The sequence below is a fragment of the Leguminivora glycinivorella genome, chromosome 26, assembly GCF_023078275.1.
Source record: "Leguminivora glycinivorella isolate SPB_JAAS2020 chromosome 26, LegGlyc_1.1, whole genome shotgun sequence".
In the NCBI taxonomy this organism is placed as follows: domain Eukaryota; kingdom Metazoa; phylum Arthropoda; class Insecta; order Lepidoptera; family Tortricidae; genus Leguminivora; species Leguminivora glycinivorella.
In genome coordinates, this window is record NC_062996.1 from 8,651,770 (window position 1) to 8,677,173 (window position 25,404).

General features: G+C 37.7%; 1 protein-coding gene across 1 annotated transcript in view; it reads left to right on the forward strand.

Annotated features, from left to right (window-relative positions):
* LOC125239836 overlaps positions 1 to 25,404 on the forward strand; it is a 106,585-nt gene that overhangs the window by 21,839 nt on the left and 59,342 nt on the right. The window contains exons 6-10 of the mRNA XM_048147551.1: positions 7,059 to 7,214; positions 8,232 to 8,353; positions 8,979 to 9,135; positions 9,903 to 9,997; positions 14,180 to 14,348. Coding sequence (XP_048003508.1) covers positions 7,059 to 7,214; positions 8,232 to 8,353; positions 8,979 to 9,135; positions 9,903 to 9,997; positions 14,180 to 14,348 — 699 coding nt within the window. The remainder of the gene's footprint in view (positions 1 to 7,058; positions 7,215 to 8,231; positions 8,354 to 8,978; positions 9,136 to 9,902; positions 9,998 to 14,179; positions 14,349 to 25,404) is intronic.

Consider the following 25,404-nt stretch of genomic DNA (forward strand, 5'->3'; position numbering starts at 1 on the left):
AAGTTCATTACAAGACTTTTCTAAGAAGCCCAAAAACAGCTATGATACGATGTTCCATCATGTAGTTCCAGTTCATATCTTCCGGCTCCATCATCAGACCTTGAAACCTAATCGTAGTCAAAGTTCATTACAAGACTTTTCTAAGAAGCCCAAAAACAGCTATGATACGATATTCCATCATGTAGTTCCAGCTCATATCTTCCGGCTCCATCATCAGACCTTGAAACCTAATTGTAGTCAAAGTTCATTACAAGACTTTCCTAAGAAGCCCAAAAACAGCTATGATACGATGTTCCATCATGTAGTTCCAGTTCATATCTTCCGGCTCCATCATCAGACCTTGAAACCTAATCGTAGTCAAAGTTCATTACAAGACTTTTCTAAGAAACCCAAAAACAGCTATGATACGATGTTCCATCATGTAGTTCCAGTTCATATCTTTCGGCTTCATCATCAGACCTTGAAACCTAATTGTAGTCAAAGTTCATTACAAGACTTTTCTAAGAAACCCAAAAACGGCTATGATACGATGTTCCATCATGTAGTTCCAGTTCATATCTTCCGACTCCATCATCAGATCAGCTCAACAGTACCATATTATTGTATTGTCATCGGAACTACATATAGCTGCCAATTTTCATTACGCTACGACTCCTGGAAGATGGTTAAATTAGCTTCCTTAGATTCCATTACATACATAGTTACATACACGACGACCTAATAAAAGCGTGTTAATGAAGAACTCCAGGATAGTACTATCTTCTTTTTATTAACTTAATAACTAGGTACAAGTAGGTTAGGTAATTTTTAATGAATCTATAGAGATATATGTGTAGCCGCTTCGGCTGTAAGGTGCAGTCTAATGTAGGTACGCGGCGCGGGGAGCCGTGACGTATGTGTGTGACGTCATGTGTCGTCAACCGGTCTTCGTACGAGTACTTGGGTAAACGTATATACATTGTGTTGTGTGAACAATTTATTTAATTTATGATGTTAAGATATAATTATTTACTTTGATTTTATTTATATCTAGGATTAGACCAAGCAGAAGATCTAGATTAATGGTTCCCCGGATTTTCTGTGGGATCCAATGAACTATAAAGTAATCGGTCATTTGGCCAAGTTTCAGAAGAAATAACAATGTATAAAAATTAGGGTTGTAAAAAAACGGTTTTTTTTTCTGGCATGAAAAAAAAAACATGAAAAAAAACCGTGAAAAAAAACAGTTTTTTTTCTGGAGTATGTTTTTTTTTCTAAAGTACGAAATCTCAAAATTTGCAAAGTAGTTAATACTTTTATACGGTTTTTTAGACGAATTTAATCAAATAACTTTAATTTCTGGTCTTATAAAAGTAACATTTACGAAATCTGTAGTTTGTAGTTATCACTATTTACTGTTGGCAACACCACCGCCTCTCCACGCTACACGCCGCATCGGGGATTCCCCAAAAAACGTTTGTATACAGAATTAAAATGTACGTTATTGTTATTGAAACACGTTACAACTCACGAAAAACCGTTATTGTCGTATTATTTGTTCATCTGAAAAAAAAACATATTTAGAAAAAAAACCATGGTGCTCGGTTTTTAGGGTTCCGTAGCCAAAATGGCAAAAACGGAACCCTTATAGTTTCGTCATGTCCGTCTGTCCGTCTGTCCGTCTGTCCGTCTGTCCGTCTGTCACAGCCGATTTACTCGGAAACTATAAGTACTACAGTGATGAAATTTGATGGGAATATGTGTTGTATGAACCGCTACAAAATTATGACACTAAATAGTAAAAAAAAAGAATTGGGGGTGGGGCCCCCATACATGTAACTGAGGGATGAAAATTTTTTTTTCGATGTACATACCCGTGTGGGGTATCAATGGAAAGGTCTTTTAAAATGATATAAAGTTTTCTAAAAAACATTTTTCTTAAAGTGAACGGTTTTTGAGATATCAGCTCTCAAAGTCGTAAAAAGTATGTCCCCCCCCCTCTATTTTTATAACTACGGGGTATAAAATTCTAAAAAAAATAGAGGTGATGCATGCTAATTAACTCTTTCAACGATTTTTGGTTTGATCAAAGTATCTCTTATAGTTTTTGAGATAGGTTGATTTAACTGTAATTTTGGCAGGTGTATAAATTGACATAATAAGTTTATTATATTTGCTGCTACGGAACCCTTTGTGCGCGAGCCCGACTCGCACTTGGCCGGTTTTTTTTTTCATGTTTTTTTTCATAATTCTGAAAAAAAAACATTTGGTTTTTTTTCTATTTACAACCCTAATAACAATCAGCCTTTGCCCGCAGCTTCGCTCCCGTTAAATTCTAAAATTCCGGAATGCTCTATAAAAACTTCCACCCCCATTTTAGGGAAGCGGGGGGAACAGAAAGAGACAAAATGAAGCCTATGTCACTCTCCATCCCTTCAACTATCTCCACTTAAAGAATTAAGTCAATCCGTCGCTCCGTTCTGCCAGGGGCAGCTCACTCCGCGATCCTTTTTTTTAATACTACGTCGGTGGCAAACAAGCATACGGCCCGCCTGATGTAAAGCGGTTACCGTAACCTATAGACGCCTGAAACTCAAACAGTGTCACGTGCGCGTTGCCACCCCATAAGAAACTTGTACATTCCCTTTTGCTGTGTTAAGTATCCTACCGCCGCGCTACAAGTACCTACATGCCGGCGGCCGCGAGTTCGCGGCCTATTTTGTGGCGACGACCTTCGCACGGCGCAATAGAATTCAATGTCGGCTGCACGCGTGCGGTCCGTTTGTTAATGTAGGAATTTAGAATGGCGGCTTTTTGTGAACTTCAAAGGAGTGAGCCTTCTGTACTTGTACTATTATATATTCTGTGGTTCTGCCATGAAAGACGGAGAAACAAACAGACACTTTCCTAGGGTTGTAAAAAAACGGTTTTTTTTCTGGCTTGAAAAAAAACATGAAAAAAAACCGTGAAAAAAAAACAGTTTTTTTTTCTGGAGTATGTTTTTTTTCTAAAGTACGAAATCTCAAAATTTGCAAAGTAGTTAATACTTTTATACGGTTTTTTAGACTTAATGTTAACTATTAAACGAATTTAATCAAATAACTTTAATTTCTGGTCTTATAAAAGTAACATTTACGAAATCTGTAGTTTGTAGTTATCACTATTTACTGTTGGCAACACCACCGCCTCTCCACGCTACACGCCGCATCGGGGATTCCCCAATAAACGTTTGTATACTGAATTAAAATGTACGTTATTGTTATTGAAACACGTTACAACTCACGAAAAACCGTTATTGTCGTATTATTTGTTCATCTGAAAAAAAACCATATTTGGAAAAAAAACCAAGGTGCTCGGTTTTTTTTCATGTTTTTTTTCATAATTCTGAAAAAAAACATTTGGTTTTTTTTTCTATTTACAACCCTACACTTTCCCATTTATATAATGTTAAGTATGGATTTAACACAATAGGTTACTAAGAAACGTATTTGAAATTTTACACAATAGGATAGGACTAGATATGGGCCGAATATGGACTTTGCCGAATACGAATATTCGGCCGAACATTCGGTTCAGCTCTTACCGAACCGAACATTCGGCCGAATATTCGGTTCAGCTCTTACCGAACCGAACATTCGGCCGAATATTCGGTTACGCCATATTTTTAAAGCGAATGTTAAAATTAAAACTACGAAATGATTGATAATGGTTATACATAGTACAACTATGTTCTTATGATTTAGTGGATAACTAAAACTTAGTTAAAACAACTTTGAACTCTTCTCAACTCTTAAACTACGGTTTTTTAACTTTTTTTACAAAACAATTGTGTTTATATTTTGACGCATTTTTAGTAGCTCCTTAGAAAGCTACTAAAATAGGAGCTTATTATCCAATGGAATACGTAAAGATCTTCATTAGTTATTTACTTTGTTTATTCGGTAAATATTCGGCAATGCAACCAAATTATTCGGCCGAATACGAACATTGAAAAACTTGCCGAATATGCCGAATATTTACCGAATATTCGGTCCATCTCTAGATAGGACAGACCGGTCAAACTTACACACATTTAATTTAATGTGAAAATATATTCTTCGGTTTGGCCGACCGGTCTCACACCTCGGACACTGGCGATCAAATATATAAAAGATAAAAAAGATAAAAGACATTTATTCATGACGCTCACAAACACGTACGTACATGTACACACAAGAATAGGACAAAAAACAGAGAACAGAACATTAAGTAAGTGCGCATCACGAAATGGACTCAACTCAGCATAATGCTAGCTGGAAGCCAGCGCTGGTCTTCCGTAGGGCCCATTCGGTGATGCCACGACAGATAACAAACACACAACGATAAAAAGAAAAAAAAAAGAAAATGACGAAAAGAGACAGAAAAAATAAAACTATTTATATAAAAAAAGCAAGAATACACATAAATCACAAAACGGAAAAAAAGGAAAACATAACAGAACACAAATAAAACATTATCAATTACATTGCATTGAACGCGACCACATCAGCTGTCAGCCCTGCCTGCCGCATCTAGCGCCACCCAGCCCGGTGGCAACAAACAATATGAAAGAGGCGCGTTCCTAGCACACAGTCTAAGCTCGTGTAGGTGAACGCGTACCATGCTTGTATGAGTGAAATATGACAGGTCGACTGTTCGCGTTTTTGACTGGCGGTAACTGTGACGTAACCGAGAGGGGGTGGGCGGCACTTTCAGCGGGGAGCGGGAGTGGCCATACTGTACGATATTACTCTTTATTATACAGTGCTAGTGCGTAGTGAACCTGCCTGCTAAGTCGCTGTCTTGGGTTCGAATCCCGGTAAGGACAAAACCGATTCGTCAAAAAAACGTCACTCTGACATATCCGATCCATGTCGATTAAATTCTGACGTTCTTCGATTCCAATCAGGCCAAAAAGACACAGACAGATCTTCATTATCATCTTTCTAAGTCCCAGGATTTCCCTTAAATTTGCTTTTTGCAAGTTCTATATAACTTATTTTATTTACTATTATATTTTTCAAAGCATTTTACTTGTCAAATCCTTTTAAAGGGCCATTGGGCCGTACCAGGTTATTTCAACATTGCCCTTGAAAAATCATGCTCGTGAATGGAAGCTTTTGTTCTTTGAAAAATGAGTAGGGCTCTCCCATTAATTAAATCGTGAAAGGGTTCCGTAAGAATAGGGTTGGCGCACAAAAGTTTTGAATGATATACCCGTGGTGAAGGGCAACCTTCTATTTGACATGTTTTGATAAGTAATATATGTATAGGCTCTAAAATTTAATTTAAGTGGACTTGTTATAGCGGAGGTCAGCAGTTCTGAAAAAGTTTGTACAAAAATGAAGGAAAAAATTAAATTTGTTTTTATTATTCCTATTTGGTTACCAAGATTTTTTAATGAATTGAGGTTTTAGTAAGTTTTATTTCGTCGTTAAGGTTCTCTAGTATCTACACCGTGTTTAACTTAACACTAAAAAACTGAAAACAGTTTGTTCAGAATCGAGAGTAGAATCGATTGAGCTATATCTTGATGGGGGTAATACTTTTATTTAAATTTGTATTATTAGTTATTTTTTACGTGTCTATTCTATTGTACTCGTAATACAACATTGTGTATATCGCATTGCTAGAGGTTGTTTACCTTTTTCAGTATTTGGAGGTATTAACTAATACTGGCTGGTTACTTGGACGATTATTTTTTCCGCTACGAGTTTGACGTTGTTTGTCAGTTTAATCTTAATGTTTATCATAAGTCATAACAAATTGAACTCGTACCTAATTACAACCTTGTCATTTTGAATATTGGGTTTAAATTTGCTTAGTGCGATTACCCGTCCAATTTGAAGTTTACTGTGACAAAGCTTTAAAGTGTTTTACAGTGACATCTTAGCTATCTATTGGTAAACCTTATGTCGTTGCAGTAACGTACACAAATAAATAGTTTTATTGTTTGTGGTGGAAGTTAGCAATTATTTTATTGAGTGTAGAGCTAAAAGTCAAGTAGAGCTGTACAGAAAATTATAAATTCAATTAAAAAAAAAAGTAACCATCAGATTAAAAGATGAATACTCTAGATGAATTAAAAAAAAATAAAAATCAGTTGGGGTGTCTGAGGTTTTGAGTGTTACCGGAAACACGTTGTATATTTTCTTAATTATAACATTTATCCTGTATATATCTCACAAAAGTCGACTTATATTACTAAATGTTGGTAACATAAAAATAGGATCAATGAAATTTTTATTTTTTATGCACAAACTTTTTGAGAACTGCTCACGTATATTTTATTGTAATGATATTTGTCAGAATTTTTTAAATAAATATTACAGAATATGTAGGTATATTGTGTTTGTCAGGCATAGGGTTGAAACTACCTATTTACTTTTTGTGTCTGTTTGAGGTATGTGTCTGTCTGTGTTTGTGGCTGTTGCGTAGCTTTGGATTTAATCTTAGTTTGAAAGCTGAATTAGTCCGGAGTGTTTTTCCAGCCTATTTGATGAAAATCGGTTCCCTATATTTAATAAAATAAAAAGCCTTTTATTTCGTAAATGTCTACATTTTTTAGGGTTCCGTAGTCAACTAGGAACCCTTATAGTTTCGCCATGTCTGCCCTTCCGTCCGTCCGTCCGCGGATAATCTCAGTGACCGTTAGCACTAGAAAGATGAGATTTGGTGCCAATTTGTATCAATCAAGCCGACAAAGTGCAAAAATAAAAAGTTTTTTTCATTTCAACCCTAACGTGTGATATATTGTTGGAAAGGTATTAAAAAATAAATAGGGGTATAGTAAAATCATTTTTTGATATTGTTAATATTTTCGGAAATAATCGCTCCAAAAGTTAAAGCAATCTAACTTTTGAAACATAAGTTTAAAAAATATGAAAAAATCACAAAGGTAGAACTTTATAAAGACTTTCTAGGAAAATTATTTTGAACTAGATAGGTTGAACAGTTTTTGAAAAAAATACGGAAAACTACGGAACCCTACACTGAGCGTGGCCCGACACGCTCTTGGCCGGTTTTTTTTTTATATACTAAGCATACATTTTCTTACGCAGCCCTGCCTCTATGAAACCTGTGTAGCTGTCTACATCAATCAGGGACGCACCATCCGCAAATACACCAACTCACAGCTACTAGGTGCGTCAGCTGAGCGCTCTTGGAGCTCCGTGAATGTTGTTGGCAACCCTGAATATGATGACCTTGTTGGAGTGGTACGTGTTATTAGTGTCAAAGTGAACGAAGTGATACATCTGTGCTCGGGTTGACATGTTTGTTCTACTATAACTTGAGTAATCTTCTTCCTATATGCTATGAGAAAGGAAGGTGGTTCATATACATACAAGTTGAAAAACCCATTATGATATTGATTAGTTAGGATTCAAAATGTGTGAGGTACAGCGGGGCAAATCTCGACTGGGGGGCAAATGTTGGTTAATTTTTTCCATGTTTTACAATGTTTGCATTATTAAATACTGTCCACCGGTTATGTATGGTAGGCGTGTTTAGTGGATACATGTAGAACTCATCATAGTATAATAATGGAGAAATGGATTAGGTTACAATTGCCCCTCAGTCGAGATTTGCCCCGATGTAGGTACCTTACCAATACCAAGATTTCTGTGCTCTTTACCCGTATCGTATGAATTGACTGTGGGATAAAGGTTCGTGTGTTGTGGGCTAGAAACCTTGTCACTGCAATATCCCAATATCGTTTTCTTACCCATAAGCCTTCCCACAGGGCTCGGATACCGGTTAAAGTTTCAAACCGTTATCATGTACTTGCGGCAAAACCTTTAAATTTCGTTTTCGCTTGAAAAACCGCTATTTTTAAACCGGTTTTTAGGGGAACGCTTTCATAAAGGTTTCATTCGATTAACCGGTTTAGAACAAAATAAACCGGTTTATTCCGCAGCATGGATAGGTAATATTGTTCTAACCAAACAAAAAAGTCGCTGCGGGAACGTAGGTATTTACGCGGCACTGGTGCGTTTCGCCGCTCGTCGAATAAACTGGTTCATTTCGGTTAAAATAAAGTTATCTCATAACGTTCGCGTTCTTTACGCGTAAAATTGAAATAAACCGGTTTTAACCGGTTAAAAAAAACCGGTTCCGAGCCTTAATTTCCCAATGTGATGTGTCTATACTTTTCGGAAATAACATGCGTGAGTTTCTGTATGTTGTTTTATTCTTCAATGCATTATTAAATGTACTTGTTTTTTAAATTTCAGCCAGACGCCATAGCCACAGCGGAAAGGGTGTACGAATTCAACGAAGCAGGTTTAGAGAGCTTGGATATGAGAGGAACTTCGGAGTATAAAGTGCAGGAGCATATATTATCAGTGGCTTCCGAGTGAGTTAGATTTTTTTATAGCCTATATTGTTTCCCACTGCTGGGCAAAAGCCTCCCCTGTTTTCCGCCACTCGTCACGGCTCTTTGCATGCTCCCGCCAGTCGCCACAAAATGAGTCCAGGTCTTTCCGCCATCTCATTTTTGGCCTACCTCGGCCTCGGGTAATTTGTGGTGCCCATTCGGTCGTTATTTATTTAGTTAGAAAATTATAAATAAATAAATATTATAAGGACATTCTTACACAGATTGACTTATAATAGTAGAAATAAATAATTAAGTAAATATATAATTACGACACAAAATCTTAATTTTGAAAAAGCATTCGATATAGTGGACCGATTTCCATCAAGCATGGCTAAGAACACTCTGGACTAATTCAGCTTTAAAAAAAAAACTATTCTATATCGGTTCATCCTTTTGGGAGCTACGACGCCACAGACAGATACGTACACAGACAGACAGATAGACATATAGACAGACAGTGTCAAACACTTATAACACCCCGTCGTTTTCCTGCTATCCCAGTATCTATACAAATTCCAAAAAATATTGCATGTCAAATTAATTTTAATCTTATAATTATAACTAATCTTATTTGAAATTGGTTTCTTCCTTCTTTTTACAGATTGTCTCTAAACTTCATATCAAAACAGAAGAGGCAACAGATAGACAAACTGAATGTGACGAGAACGAATGTGCAATATGTGTCTCAAGGGTTCAGTGACCCTTCTGCTGGCATCAATAATCTGACTCAGGATGACCTTAGGAATAAGGCTTATAAGGTAAGGCTTATTGTCCCAGAGCTGTAAGAACCTCTTTTTGACACATGGCAGCGTCCACAAAACGTAAACTCGCGCAACCTAGTGAAATTTCAAATAAAATCCTGTAATAATATAAAAAAAAATCAAGTACTTACTTAAAAACAATATTTCGCTTACTTTAAACATAATCTAACACATGTTACATTTTTGCGGATCTTCGTTTGTGAGTATTTTACGATATTAATTTATCACGCAGGATTTACTTATTATGTCATTTATCATTCATTTTTATTTTTAAACTAGTGCTGTGGCAGAGTCTGTCATTTCGATTCAAATGACATTTCAGTAAGTTGATAGAAATCGTAAATTTGTTTAAGCGCCTCCTTGTACATGGGGCCTAATCGATTCAACCAATTCGAAATAATTAATCGTGAGATTTGGCAAACGATGTGTCTTAGCCACATCGCAACATACTTCAAAACAAATGTGTCAAAAATGTGAACTTACAGCTCCGGGACAATAGGTGGTGATGGTAACGATAATGATCTGACAGATTACAGTCACAATGACTTTCCAGAACTCCAAGGTCACACTTCAAGGTCAAGGTTTGACGACCGGTCTGGCTCAGTAGTGACCCTGCCTGCTAAGCCACGGTCCTGGGTTCGAATCCCGGTAAGGACATTTATTTGTGTGCTGATGTCCACGAGGCTTCATTGTACATTTTTGTTTGATGTAAACACGTTGATGACGTTAATGGATTATTGAAAATCACGCTTTTTATTTTACAGATACTTCTAAAGATAGCCAGGAAAGGCATAGATGCTAACAACATAGTGAGGAATGCTACGCTGATACACAGTCTTGACTTCATCGATTTACTAAAGTAAGTCATTCATAATCCTCCTTGCGTTATCCCGGCATTTGTCACGGCTCATGGGACCCTGGGGTCCGCTTTGACAACTACTCCCAAGATTTGGCGTAGGCGTTAGTTTTACGAGAGCGACTGCCATCTGACCTTCCAACCCGAAGGGTAACTAAGCCCTATTGGAATTAGTCCGGTTTCCTCACGATGTTTTTCTTCACCGAAAAGCGACTGGCAAACATCAAATGACATTTCGCACATAGGGTAAATTCGCCTCATTCGGTGACACGCCTAATTCGGTGACACAAGCTTTGAAGCACTATTCCGAAAAACGATTTTTGGTTGTTTCACCGAATTAGGCGTGTCACCGAATGAGGCGAGTTTACCCTAAGTTCAGAAAAACTCATTGGTACGAGCCGGGTTCGAACCGACGACCTCTGGATCGAAATATATTGTGATAGAATATCACTACATAACTTGTATACTAAAACTATTTAATACAATAGATTACTTATCTGTTTCTTACGGAAAACACCGATTTTCTTGAAGCATTCTCGGAATGTCTGGCCCCAAATTGGAAATACCTTTTAGTTTCGATTAATCTAAAGAACAGGGATAGGTAACTAGCCAACGTCAAATCCATACTAATATTATAAATGGGAAAGTGTGTGTGTCTGTTTGTTTGTCCGTTTCTCACGGCAAAACGGAGCTACGAATTGACGTGATTTTTCAAGTGGAGATAGTAGAAGGGATGGGGAGTGACATAGGCTACTTTTTAGGGTTCCGTAGTCAACTAGGAACCCTTATAGTTTCGCCATGTCTGTCTGTCCGTCCGTCCGTCCGTCCGCGGATAATCTCAGTAACCGTTAGCACTAGAAAGCTGAAATTTGGTACCAATATGTATATCAATCACGCCAACAAAGTACAAAAATAAAAAATGGAAAAAAATGTTTTATTAGGGTACCCCCCCTACATGTAAAGTGGGGGCTGATATTTTTTTTTCATTCCAACCCCAACGTGTGATATATTGTTGGATAGGTATTTAAAAATGAATAAGGGTTTACTAAGATCGTTTTTTGATAATATTAATATTTTCGGAAATAATCGCTCCTAAAGGAAAAAAAAGTGCGTCCCCCCCCTCTAACTTTTGAACCATATGTTTAAAAAATATGAAAAAAATCACAAAAGTAGAACTTTATAAAGACTTTCTAGGAAAATTGTTTTGAACTTGATAGGTTCAGTAGTTTTTGAGAAAAATACGGAAAACTACGGAACCCTACACTGAGCGTGGCCCGACACGCTCTTGGCCGGTTTTGTCTCTTTCTAACGCGAGCGAAGCCGCGAACAAAAGCTAGTATGTCATAATCGCTAACGCTTCGTAAGCATATCGTGGCTCGTGGCTATACTCTGTATATTTTGGTACTTATTTTTAAAAAACGTGACACCCACCCGTCACCCGTTGACCACGAATGTTGTAAAGTGTTCGAAACGTCGTGATGAATTGTAAATTCATTATACGCGATTTAATCCGTTTCCATAGTTCTATTCCATGAGTAACTATCGCGGTAACCGAAGACAATATCATAATGAACAACTTTTTTTATGGGACCAATGCTGAAATCGAAAAAAAAAAAGTTTGTGTCATACATTTCGACTATTATGGAATAGCCAATTTTTTTTCGCGATTGCAGCATTGGTTCCATAATAACACTTGTTCATTATGACCTCAAAAGTCACTATGCAAAGTTTGATCGGTCCCTTTCGTTTCAGAGCATTTCTTTTTTTTTTTGCCACTTTTATGTGTGATATTTTTGAAAAAAAAAAATGCTATTTCTACTAAGAATTATTAGCCTTTTCAATCCTAGTAGTTAAAAAAATTGTCCCATACGATTTTTTCTTATTTTGTTACCATTTTCCGTACATGTTGTATGGGTAACAAAAGAGGAAAGTAACAAAAATATATGGAAATTCTGGGACACTTTTTGTCTCCCAGTGAGATTGAAAGTACTCGTGATTCTGACTACAATTGAGCTAAAAATCCCTAAAAACAATAAAAAAAAATTATTGGCAAAAAAAAAGAAATGCTCTTCACCCTATATACTCGTATAGAAGTCGTAAAGAACGCGAACATTATTAGAACTTTATTTTAACCGAAATAAACCGGTTTATTCGACGAGCGGCGAAATGCACCGGCGCCGCGTAAATACCTACGTTCACGCAGCGACTTTTTTGTTTTGGTCAGAACAGTATTACCTATCCATGCTGCGGAATAAACCGGTTTATTTCAGCAATTTATAATATAACCGGTTAATCGAACGAAACCTTTATGAAAGCGTTTCCCTAAAAACCGGTTTAAAAATAGCGGTTTGTCGAGCAAAAACGAAAGTTGACGGTTTGAAAATTTCAAAATCGTGTTTTGTCCTTTAATACCAGCGGGTAAAAACGCATTTTATCCACTAGTGGGTAAAGTAATTTGACCTTGAATAAAGTCAAATTAAATGAAATGAATCTAGTAATAAAGATGATTTACCACCTGTGGAACTACTGGAAGCAGTGATAAACGCATTTTTTGCGTTGTAGTTTCCTCGCTATAGTGAGGGGAAAAGTGTTGTGTTACACTCGGGTGCAAATGTATTTTACTTCTCGTGTGTTAAAAAACTCGCAAGTTCAGGATTCTATTCTCGAACCACTCGCTTCGCTCGTGGTTCAACTGTAGAATCCTTTCACTTGCTCGTTTTTCAATTCCACACTCGGCGTTAAAATACAACTTTGCCCCCTTGTATAACAAATAACTATTTTTTTTCTCCATACAAGAGTGACCCACCCTACTACGTACCCTGTAAAGGAATAGAATGCTTTATTTATAGCCTTTGTTACACGTGCGGAAATGAACCTGTAAAAATGTAGTCGAGTTTTTTATAACATACATATGTTGTAAGAGTCATTTCATAAAAAAAGGGATACTTTATAGGAGAAATGAAATGGTTTATCGTATGTTACAAAATTGATATTTGTAGCGTTGAATTTAAAGCTTAGTTAATATTTGGTAGGTAAGTATAGTAGTCAAGTCCGTATATAGTTAACTATACGAGTAGGATTTCAGTAAGAAATAGATATAAGTAATAGGAAAATGTTTCAAATAAAGTGTGTCGCTTAATTTCAAAAGTGGGTAAATCCATTCTGCTATAAGGTTGATAATATAAAAAATATAATATGATCTTAAAGATAATCAACCTTATAGCAGAATGGATTTACCCACTTCTGAAGTTAAGCGACACAAGTTTACCTACATAAGACGGCAAAACTTTTTTTTCTAATATCTTTTTCGTTATATTATGTAAAGAATATAAATATCTACGCTGAAAACGTGTTGATTTAAATTAGGTACATATAACACGTAACATAAAGTTATTGTCAAGTGTTTGACGGCACATGTCAAAACAAATAACATTAAGAAGTGGTAAGGGATGCCACACACGTGTTCAGTAATTAAATTTATTTTTTTAATAATTCGATAACCGTAAGAGTTAAGACGCTAGTTTATAAGAGAAATTGATTGTATTTGAACTAAATAATCTTCCCTTAAAATTAACGAAATTCAGTAAAATTACGGTAGGATGTCAGTCATCCTCCTTGCGTTATCCCGGCATTTGCCACGGCTCATAGGAGCCTGGGGTCCGCTCTGAGAACTAATTCCAAGATTTGGCGTAGGCACTAGTTTTACGAACGCGACTGCCATATGACCTTCCAACCCGAAGGGTAACTAGGTCTTATTGGAATTAGTCCTGTTTCCTCACGATGTTTTCCTTCACCGAAAAGCGACTGGCAAATATCAAATGGCATTCGCACATACGTTCCGAAAAACTCATTGGTACGAGCCGGGGTTCGAACCCGCGACCTCCGGATCGAAAGTCGCACGCTCTTATCGCTAGGCCACCAGGCCCCGTAGCCGAATGGCATTTCTCCGACGCCAAACGAAAGCGATACGCCGCTGGCTCTGTCGCGCCAATACGCAAGCGCGATAGAGATAGATATCTACTAGCGCTTCGTTTCGTGAGCGTTTCGTGAGCGATTGTGCCATTCGGCTAGCCACCCAGCGCTTAACGGTAGGATGTCAGTCTCGTTCCCAAATTATCTTGGAATGACTCGATTTGATTCAAAACTAACGTTTAAGAAAATGGCTGACACACTTTACATTTTCAGCACCATGACGCAACTGAACTTCGCATCGCTCAGCAAGCTCTTCGACGACATGGTGCTAGGGACCAGCTACGACGTCGAAACGTCGAGGAACATCTTCCTGGAGGTGCTGCCGCAGGTCCGGACGCATGCGTGTGCGCTGCTCGTCAAGTACCTAGTCACGGAGCAGAAGGTATACTTGTTTACCACAAACCAGTCACTAGTTAAAAAAAAGCAATCAAAATCAAGAAATCAGTTTCTAATGGGTTGGCAACCCGCATGTGACACTGCTTGAGTCAGGCGTCTATAGGTTACTGTGTCCGCTTTCCATCAGGCACCCGTATGCTTGTTTTCCACCGACGTAGTAGAAAAAAACAGAAAAAAACTCCTTAGAACTTGTACACTCCTTTTTGCTGTGTACTTAACACAGTAAAAGGGAATGTACAAGTTTCTAATGGGGTGGCAATGCGCATGTGTCACTGCTTGAGTTGCAAGCGTCCATAGATTACGGTGTCCGCTTTCCATCAGGCGGACCGTATGCTTGTGTTCCATCGACGTAGTAGAAAAAAAAGAAGATTTTTCTTCTAAATATCATAAAATACAGGAGGAGAAAAGAGATAGCGGCCCTGGATACGACGCTATACTTTCAATCCGTAGGTCGCGGGTTCAAATCTTGGCCCGTCAATGACTTTTTCAAAACTTATGTAGAAAATGTCATTTCCAGGGCTCGGATACCGGTTAAATTTTCAAACCGTTATCATGTACTTGCCTACAAACTTTAAAATTTCGTTTTCGGTCGAAAAACCGCTATTTTTAAACCGGTTTTTAGGGCAACGCTTTCATATAAAGATTTCGTTCGATTAACCGGTTTAGAACAAAATAAACCGGTTTATTCCACAGCATGATAGGTAATTACTGTTCTAACCAAACAAAAAAGTCGCTGCGTGAACGTGCGTCTCGCCGCTCGTCGATTAAACCGGTTTATTTCAGTTAAAATTAAGTTCTCATAACGTTCGCGTTATTTGCAAAGTTCGGAGTAAAATCGAAATAAACCGGTTTTAACCGGTAAAAAATAAACCGGTTCCGAGCCTTGGCCGTTTCATTTGATATTTTGCCCGGTGAAGGAAAACATCGGACTAATAATATCCCAAATGTTACATTCGCTGCTTGTGAAATATCTCGTCACAGAGCAGAAGGTATGCTTGTTTACCACAAATCAATGCTTTTCTTCTAAATTACCTAAAATACACGAAATACTTATGTATGTTTCCGAACCGATACGATCTTCAAACTTTCAAGAAAAGAGCGTTCACCCATTTTACAGGCCGGCAACGCACTGCCAACACTTCTGGTGTTTCGGGTGTCCATGGGCGGCAGTGATCGCTTACCATCAGGCGACCTGTCTGCTCGTTTGCCTCTTATCCCATAAAAAATGTCACTTGATATTTGCCAGTCGCTCTTCGGTGAAGAAATATCGTAAGGAAACTGGACTAATCCCAATAACGCCTAGTTACCCTTCGGGTTGGAAAGTCAGATGGCAGTCGCTTTCGTAAAACTAGTGACTACGCCAAATTTTGGGGTATATGACGCCCGACTTTCAATCCGGAGATCGCGAGTTCAAATCCTAGGTCGTCAATGAGTTTTTCAGAACTTATGTACGAAATTTTATTTCATTTGATATTTTGCCCGGTGTAGGAAAACATCGGACTAATCCCAATAAGGCCTAGTTACCCATAGCGTAAGACTAGTGACTATATCAAACCGTGGGATTAGTTTTCAAATCGGACCCAATAAGTTCTAGCCCCAATAAGGCTTAGTTACCATTCGGGTTGGAAGGTCAGATGGCAGTCGCTTTCGTAAAACTAGTGCCTACGCCAAATCTCAGGTTTAGTTGTCAAAGCGGACAGGCTCCCATGAGCCGCGGCAAATGCCGGGATAACGCAAAGAGTATGATGATGATGGTGCTAGCAAGGTAAAATTTTAAGGTAAGGTTAAGGTAAAGTAAGAGGCGAGGACAAAGTCTAAGAAAAAAACGTACCTCAGTACTATACAGAAAAAGGTACGGTGGCCTAGATGGCGTTACACCTTCGGGGTACGCTCAGCTTGATGGCGCTAATGTTAATATTTGACATTTTAACACATATCAAGCTGTAGCACATATGGGCCAAATTGTCAAAACTGAGGTTCAAAAGTTTTAAGCCTGTGTCGACAGATCGCAGTCTATGCACTGTGATTACACATTTTACTTCGACGGTATCTCTCTATAAAACTCGATCTTCTTTGGTAAGAGGTAAGTCTCGTTCTGGATTTATAAGGCTTTAATTCTATACATAGGTACATACATACATACATACAATCATGCCTGTATCCCACAAAGGGCACGCGAAACCACAGGCAATTGAGGGGTTAAAAGGAAACGAAATTGAAATAATGTTTGATTTTATTGACTACATAAACACACACGATGGTTATACAAAAATAGAAAACATTTAATTACTTAGGTACATTAATTTTTTTTCCCCTCACTAGCTCGGAAACACGTGTTTTGTCCTTTAATACCAGCGGGTAAAAACGCATTTTATCCACTAGTGGGTAAAGTAATTTGACCTTGAATAAAGTCAAATTAACTGCTTTAAAATTGATAAAAGTAGGTGAATCTACTAATAAAGATGATTTACCACCAGTGGAACTACTGGAAGCAGTGATAAACGCATTTTTTGCGTTGTAATTTCCTCGCCATAGTGAGGGGAAAAGTTTTGTGTTACACACGAGTGCAAATGTATTTTACTTCTCGTGTATTGAAAAACTCTAAAGCTCAGGATTCTATTCTCAAATCACTCGCTTCGCTCGCGGTTCAACTACCTCCTTTCGCTTGCTCGTTTTCTATTCCACACTCGGCGTTAAAATACAATTTTGCACTCTTGTATAACAAATAACTATTACCAGATTAGTTAATGGTCAATATTTCTGCTTTTAAATTTATTCTTATGCTTGTAACAAAGTCATCACACAAGTATAAGTTTATATCGGTGATATATATTTTATTTCATAGTCGATTGCAATGTAGTATAAGCAGAATATATCCTTTTAAACAATGACATAAGAGACGCAAAACCTAACAATGCTACACCACCAGCCGACAGCGTCAAATTCTTTTGAGACATCTGTAACATCAATAACACAATCCTCCTATTATTATTGTCAAAATTCTCCCATTTACAATCATAGATGGCGTTCTCAAAATCTAAACCTGCATTCATAAGTTTCTGTCCCGTGAAACAATCCATACCTACTTGCATTAAAGGAAATGGCATGATTATATAAGTATGACGCAAATCTGCTAACAAATCTGCTATTAAAGATATAGATAGGAGTAGAAATTCTACTGCGATGGCTTCTCTGAATACGTTTTCTAGATTATTAACTAGATTTATATTTACAGAATGACTTTTAGCTATACGTCTTAAACGCTTCTTTATATATTTGTTGATTTCTTCTTTAGCTACATCTGTTCCTTCTTTTTCATTGTAGTTTTCTTTATAGTATTTCTTGGCATCGTCCCAAAGATGCCTAAGTTCTTGACCAAGGGTTAGTGCTCTGGCTTCGCTGTAACCAGCTGTGATGATGAAGAGGCTGGTGATGTTGGAAACGATGTAGGTGATGTAAGTTCCAGCGGTTACGATGCAGAAAAGAGCTATTTCGTAGTTTGGAGTTTCGGTCTTGGGTTCTAAACCTGGAAATAAAGAATAGAACTTAATATACAGTTATTTTGGTGAATAATCCATGAGTCCATAAAAGATTAAAATATTTCAAGTTAAATTCTTCAATGTGATCAATAGTTGTGGCTTGAAAATGGGTGTTGGCGGTATTGTCAAATGTAGTTGGTAGTATTGGCAATGTGGTGTCGTTCAGTCAAATTATATCATGTAAACTATTTTTAGATTTACTTATTGCTGATGGTTTTTAAGTAACAGAGATTTCATTATTCAAATATATTTTAAGTCAGTCTTTAATACCATCATCTCTGCTGGTTTTGAAATCTAGCCTGACTTGTCGCCTTTGATCATGGGCAAAGGGGAGGTGGCAATTATACAAAACCAATATAGTTTTTATTATCAAAATATCGATTCTTACCAAACAAAATTTGTTCATCAAACGAAAAATGCCTCCCGTTCATAAACAGTGGCTTCAGATGGTAAGCCACACCGTTCCCGTTGATCACCCACCAGAATATGAACGCTCTCGTCTTCACTGTCTTCAAGGTTCGATGGAACAGGTTCATTGTAGCTGGTGCTGGTAGGATGGTGTCGTAATGCTTGTAGTGGGATACCATTTCTTGGATTTTGGATCTGAAATAATATTTCAATTGTTTGGTGGCTTGAAAAAAATTTTTTTTGAACGACGTTAACAAAAGCAACATGTAAGAAATAAAACCACGATAATGATGTGAGCAATTCCCGTTAAGTTTGTACATTTGGACCACGTCTCCGATTTTGATAAAAATTGGTAGGCTGAGTCCATGATGCTGAGCAAGATCCACTAGGTTTTCCAAAATGTCCTAGGTTGATTGTATGAAACTTTCCTTTTTTTGTTACCGAAAATGTATAGAAATCTGGTAACGAAAAAGGAAGGTTTCATACAAACTACATAGGACATTTTGGGAAACCTAGTGGATATTGCTCAGCATCATAGACTCTATCAGCCTACCAATTTTTATTAAAATCGGAGACGTGATCCAAATGTACAAACTTAACGGGAATTGCTCATTTATGCCTTAGAGGACCAAAAGATGTAGACAATAAAAAATAAGACAAGAAAGTGTAATCGATGGATAAAGTTACAATTAAATCAAACCCTACTCATACCCATAATCTAGAGCAGAGCCCAACTGGGGTAGTACCTCCGCCTTACAGAAGACCGCAGCCAAATAGCACTAGACCCTACTCATAGTGTTGTGTTCCTGCCGGTAAGTAAGGCTGCCAGAGCTCAACGCGGGTGCGGTGTGCTGATGATGGGAGGACTTACGGAACTAACTTGTTCCGTCTATTGTCCTTTGAGTCGTCGGCAACCCGAACCCTCCTTAGAGCTTGTATGTACACTCCTTTTTGCTGTGTGCTTAACACAGCAAAAGGGAGTGTACAAGTTTCTAATGGGGTGGCAACGCGCATGTGACACTCTTTGAGTTGCAGGCGTCCATAGGTTACGGTGACCGCTTTCCATCAGGTGGACCGTATGCTTGTTTGATACCGACGTAGTATATAAAAAAAAAACACAAGTTAATGTGCTCATATTATGAATTATCAGATTTCATAACGTAAAGCGTCAATGTTTCAACATTTTTATGATCATAAAAGATTAAGCGATATAATAACTTCAAAGTCAGTGTAAACATTACTTTGACGGTCTCTTATCAAAAATATGTCTTTTATACTATAAAAATACCCTTACTCGTGTCTACAAACTAGCCGAAGCTAATTGGTGCCTTACGATGGAGCGAACAGCACGGGAAGCATGGTCGCGCGATAGACGATAAAATAGCAGGCCGTCCCTATCGCACTATTTGAAAGTGCGATAGGGACGGCCTGATATTTTATCGTCTATCGCGCGACCATGCTTCCCGTGCTGGCCATGAAGGTGCTTGTTCACTCCTGTCTTTGCAAAAAGTTTTGAAATATTCGTTAAATATAACAATTTATACATACATTACATACATACATATGTATCCCACAAAGGGGTAGGCAGAACACATGAAACCACTAAAGCTTCAGTGCCACTCTTGGCAAATAAGGGGTTGAAAGAAAACGCAACTGTGACATAACAATTTATGTTATTAGAATTATAAGCTTACCGATACAAATACATGTAGATCATCTTAGTAATCCCAATAAGACTTGTGGTGCTAAGTGAGCCCACTTTAACAGCGGTGATGGGGTCACCTACAGCGCGTTCAGATATGAACCACACCATGGAGATATGGTAGACGTAGATATAGCAGATAAAGCAGGAGATGTTAAGGATGTAGATTATGGGTGAGAATGCTGAAACAGACAAAATATTAAATTTAAACCGAAGCACGGGGAAACGGTAGATGTAGATATAGCGGGCAATATTAATTATTCAGACGATAGGTGTAAAGCTGAAACAGAGATACAAAATATAAAAGATTAATGTCAGAATGGAGATGTAATGGACATATATGTAACATGTGCAGAAGGGGAAATTAAAGATGTAGATGATATACGAGATGACTGAAATAGACATAAAATAAAAACGTGAGACGTGATAGACTAAATGACTGAAATAGACATAAAATAAAGACGTGAGATAGATTAAATATGTGACTGCTGGTAAGGCTTTATATGCAATTTCCATATTTAGTTGTAATACTTTAACTTCAAACGTAAATGTTAAATAATAAAGCACACAAATAGTTATTAAAGCCATCAAATTTAAATGTGAGTCGATGGGATTTAGTTACTCCAAACAATTAATTAATGAATGAAACAGTTGACTATTTTTTCCCCTGACTAGCTCGGAAACACTTATTTTGTCCTTTAATACCAGCGGGTAAAAACGCATTTTATCCACTGGTGGGTAAAGTAATTTGACCTTGAATAAAGTAAAATTAAGTGCTTTAAAATTGATAAAAGTAGGTGAATCTAGTAATAAAGATAATTTACCACCTGTGGAGCTACTGGAAGCAGTGATAAACGCATTTTTTGCGTTGTAGTTTCCTCGCTATAGTGAGGGGAAAAGTTTTGTGTTACACTCGGGTGCAAATGTATTTTACTTCTCGTGTGTTAAAAAACTCGCAAGCTCAGGATTCTATTTTAGAACCAGTCGCTTCGCTCGTGGTTCAACTATAGAATCCTTTCACTTGCTAGTTTTTCAATTCCACACTCGGCGTTAAAATACAACTTTGCCCCCTTGTATAACAAATAACTATTAAAATGTAGATACCAAACTTACATGCAGCATTTTTTTCCACTTTAACAGCGACCAATCGCAACATCACAGCAACATTCCAGATCATAGTTGGAAAGTCGTGGCGTCCTAACCCGAACTCGCGTATTGTGTTCCACATCTTAGCTTTTTTGCAAAAGCATCGGTTTTCATCGATATTTGACAAGTTCAAATTGTTTTTTTTTTTTTTTTATAATAAATGGGCTTACTCTTGGCCACAGACTAGCCAAAGGAAAAGACGTGGCCTACGATAGACTGAGCTCGCCCAGAAGATGCCTGTTCACTCTTGATTTGAAGTGGCCGGGTTATAATTATGAGCTCGGAAATATAGTCGGGCGCAAGGAATTCCACTCCTTGGCAGTGCGCATAAGAAAAGACGAAGCAAAGCGCTTCGTGCGAATTAGCGGAATATGTCCAAGAAGGGATGGAAACCGGCCGTGCGTCTAAGAGTCCGATGGTAGAATGGGGACGGTGAAATAAGCTCGTGTAGCTCTTGAGCACACAGATCTCTCTCATAAATTTTTTATCTCCATGTGTATCTGCCAAATTTTGAAAAAAAAAAAAACATGAATATCTTAGTAAATTTTTTTACTCTAACTTTTTAATTTAATACAAATTAAAAATTGTTGAAATTCAATACCAATTTATCACACAAACAATTAGCTGTGAAGTGGGATAGCTTTTATTTTACTTTGTGCTTTTGTCATATCGTCACTACTTTGAAAAAATCGCGTATCTCACGCTGTTCCTCAAAGTTAAAACGCAGTAAGTCTATATGCATTCCATTCATACTTACTACAATTTTCTTTTCTTTGACAGACGTAGATACAAGTTTTATTAAAAGTAGTGACGATATGGGTCTTTGCCTGAAATATGATTGTTTTTTTTTTAATTTATTTATAGAATAGCTTTTGTTTTTAGCATCAGACTAAGGTAGGTTAGCAGCGATTTTGTTAGCTCTCCCTGTGCAACGATTTAATAAGCGTTATAATTATTTTCAGTACAGATGCTGATTTTTGCCCGTACTTCGCTTGGTCCATTTCTTGTCAGGTCGAAACTTCAGAGCGCCATCTCTGTGCGTAGAATGCAGAAACGCTTACGAAACGCTCACGATAATATCTCTTTCATAGCTATCTATCTCTATCGCTCTTGCGTATTGGCGCGACAGAGTCAGACTATCTTTCTGCGGCGTTTCGATTTCGTTTCGCGTCGCAGAAACACCATTCGGCTACGACGCCTGGGGGCGATTTTTCAATCTCGCATACGGGATTTTGTCACTAAAATACCGGTTGAAAACGGTGACTTGCTTATTATTTTCAGTGACAGTTTTCTGAATTCGAACGCGTGAGACTCAAAATTCGGCCCCCTGTACAGAAAACCCACTAGACCCTACTCATAGTGTTGTGTTCCTGCCGGTGAGTAAGGCTGCCAGAGCTCAACGAGGGTGCGGTGTGCTGACGACGGGAGGACTTACGGAACTAACTTGTTCCTTCTATTGTCCTTTGAGTCGTCGGCAACCCGAACCCTCCTTAGAACTTGTGCACTCCTTTTTGCTGCGTACTTAACGCAGCAAAAGGGAGTGCACAAGTTTCTAATAGGGTGGCAACGCGCATGTGACACTGTTTGAGTTGCAGGCGTCCATAGGTTACGGTGACCGCTTTACATCAGGCAGGCCGTATGCTTGTTTGCCACCGACGTAGTATAAAAAAAAATGTCGTACGATACAATACAACAATCACCAAAAAAAATTATGTTTTCCTTACTCAGAATCTCGAGCCATTTCGATCTAAGACAAAAAACTAGAAACAAAAAAAATGGTCCCGAAATTTTCTATTATGCATACTTTCCACTTTGTAACCGCTGTACGAAGTGTTTGAAAAATGGTAACAAAGTGGAAAAATGAAAATTTGAGACGCTTTTTTTACCTAATAGGATCGAAAGGGCTCGTGATTCCGAGTGGGAAAAACATTAAATATATTTAATTTATAAAAAAAAAATCTTTTTTTTTGCGAAGATGACCAGTAAAGTACCTACTGTAGCAGTGACGATCTAACAATAACGCGTAAAAACACTGCGTCGAGAAACCATATTGCAAATCAATGAAATTGCTGACAATTAAAAATAATGGCGAAGACATGGCCACTCTATATAATATAAGTATGTAATTTATTATTTACTAGCTCTTGCCTGCGACATCTAGCGTTAAATTCCAAAATTGCTGAATGCTCGATACAACTTTCTTTTACCCCCTTTTAGGGGGGTTAGAAAGAGATAAAAAGTAGCCTACGTCACTCTCCATCCCTTCAACTATCTCCACTTAAAAAGTCACGTCAATTCGTCGCTCCGTTTTGCCGTGAAAGACGGATAAACAGACACACTTTACCATTTATAATATTAGTATGGATAATTTATGTTACTAAGCAAATTCAATTACTACTATTAAAATAACACTTTATTATTGGTTTTAAACACTTAAAGTATCTTTCGTATATTTAGACAATGTAAATTAAAAATAAAAGTGTCGTCTGAGAATGTAATGTAAACTGACCTCTATATTTAATGAGGTCAGGCAGGGTAGTGTTTTTAATTAATATAATTCAATAAATAACGTTTTATTTATGCTACGCTGTACCTACAGAGTGTCAGTAATTTAGAAGTAAATAAATATATAAGTAAATAAATAAATATTAATAGGACATTCTTACACAGTTGATTGAGCCCCACGGTAAGCTCAAAAAGAATTTCATCGTTTTCATACATAATAAATGAATTTATTAGTGTGAGAGACCCTTAAGAATTACATTCAAGTTAGTGTCAAGTAATTGACGGCACATGTCAAAACAAATAACATTAGGAATTGGTAAAGGCTGTCACAGACATGTCCAGTAATTAGCTTAATTTTTTTAATAACTCGACAACCGTAAAAGTTAAGACGCTAGTTTTTTAGAGCAATTAATTGTATTTGATCTAAAGAACCTTCCCTTAAAGTTAACGGAATTCAATAAAAACAGGTTGTATATAATATACAAATACTTATATATATAGAAAACGTCCATGACTCAGAAGCAAATATCTGTGCTCATCACACAAATAAATGCCCTAACCGGGATTCGAACCCGGGACCGTGGCGTAGCAGGCAGGGTCACTACCGACTGAGCCAAACCGGTCGTCAAACAACGAATTTTAATGTAATTTAGTTGAAATGCCTTCCATGGCAGAGTCCATTTTATTTTAGATTCATTAACGATCTTACTAGGCCCACATAGAGGATAGTGGGACCCACGGAACACCAAAGAGGGTGCAGATCAGGGTTCGGATACCGGTTAAAGTTTGAAACCTGTACTTGCGGCAAAACCTTTAAATTTCGTTTTCGCCCGAAAAACCGCTATTTTTAAACTGGTTTTTAGGGGAACGCTTTCATAAAGGTTTCATTCGATTAACCGGTTTAGAACAAAATAAACCGGTTTAGAACAAAATAAACCGGTTTATTCCGCAGCATGGATAGGTAATACTGTTCTGACCAAACAAATAAGTCGCTAAAAATATTTTAAGCGGGTTACTCACGTATTAAGTCGATATAGCGTTCGACATGTTTCGGTTCAATTTCGAGAAATATTTTTAAATATGTATGAGTCTCACGGGAGTTTTATAGTTAAAATAAGTCGCTGCGTGAAAGGTATTTACGCGGCGCCGGTGCGTTTCGCCGCTCGTCGAATAAACCGGTTTACTTCGGTTAAAGTTCTCATAACGTTCGCGTTCTTTACAAAGTTCGGAGTAAAATCGAAATAAACCGGTTTTAGGCCCACATAGAGGATAGTGGGACCCACGGAACACCATAGAGGGTGCAGATCAGGGTTCGGATACCGGTTAAAGTTTCAAACCGTTATCATGTACTTGCGGCAAAACCTTTAAATTTCGTTTTCGCCCGAAAAAACCTCTATTTTTAAACCGGTTTTTAGGGGAACGCTTTCATAAAGGTTTCATTCGATTAACCGGTTTAGAACAAAATAAACCGGTTAAGAACAAAATAAACCGGTTTATTCCGCAGCATGGATAGGTAATACTGTTCTGACCAAACAAATAAGTCGCTGCGTGAACGTAGGTAATTACACGGCGCCGGTGCGTTTCGCCGCTCGTCGAATAAACCGGTTTACTTCGGTTAAAGTTCTCATAACGTTCGCGTTCTTTACAAAGTTCGGAGTAAAATCGAAATAAACCGGTTTTAACCGGTAAAATAAAGCGGTTCCGAGCCTTGGGGTGTAGGCCGGGGTTCAGGCAAACCGAAG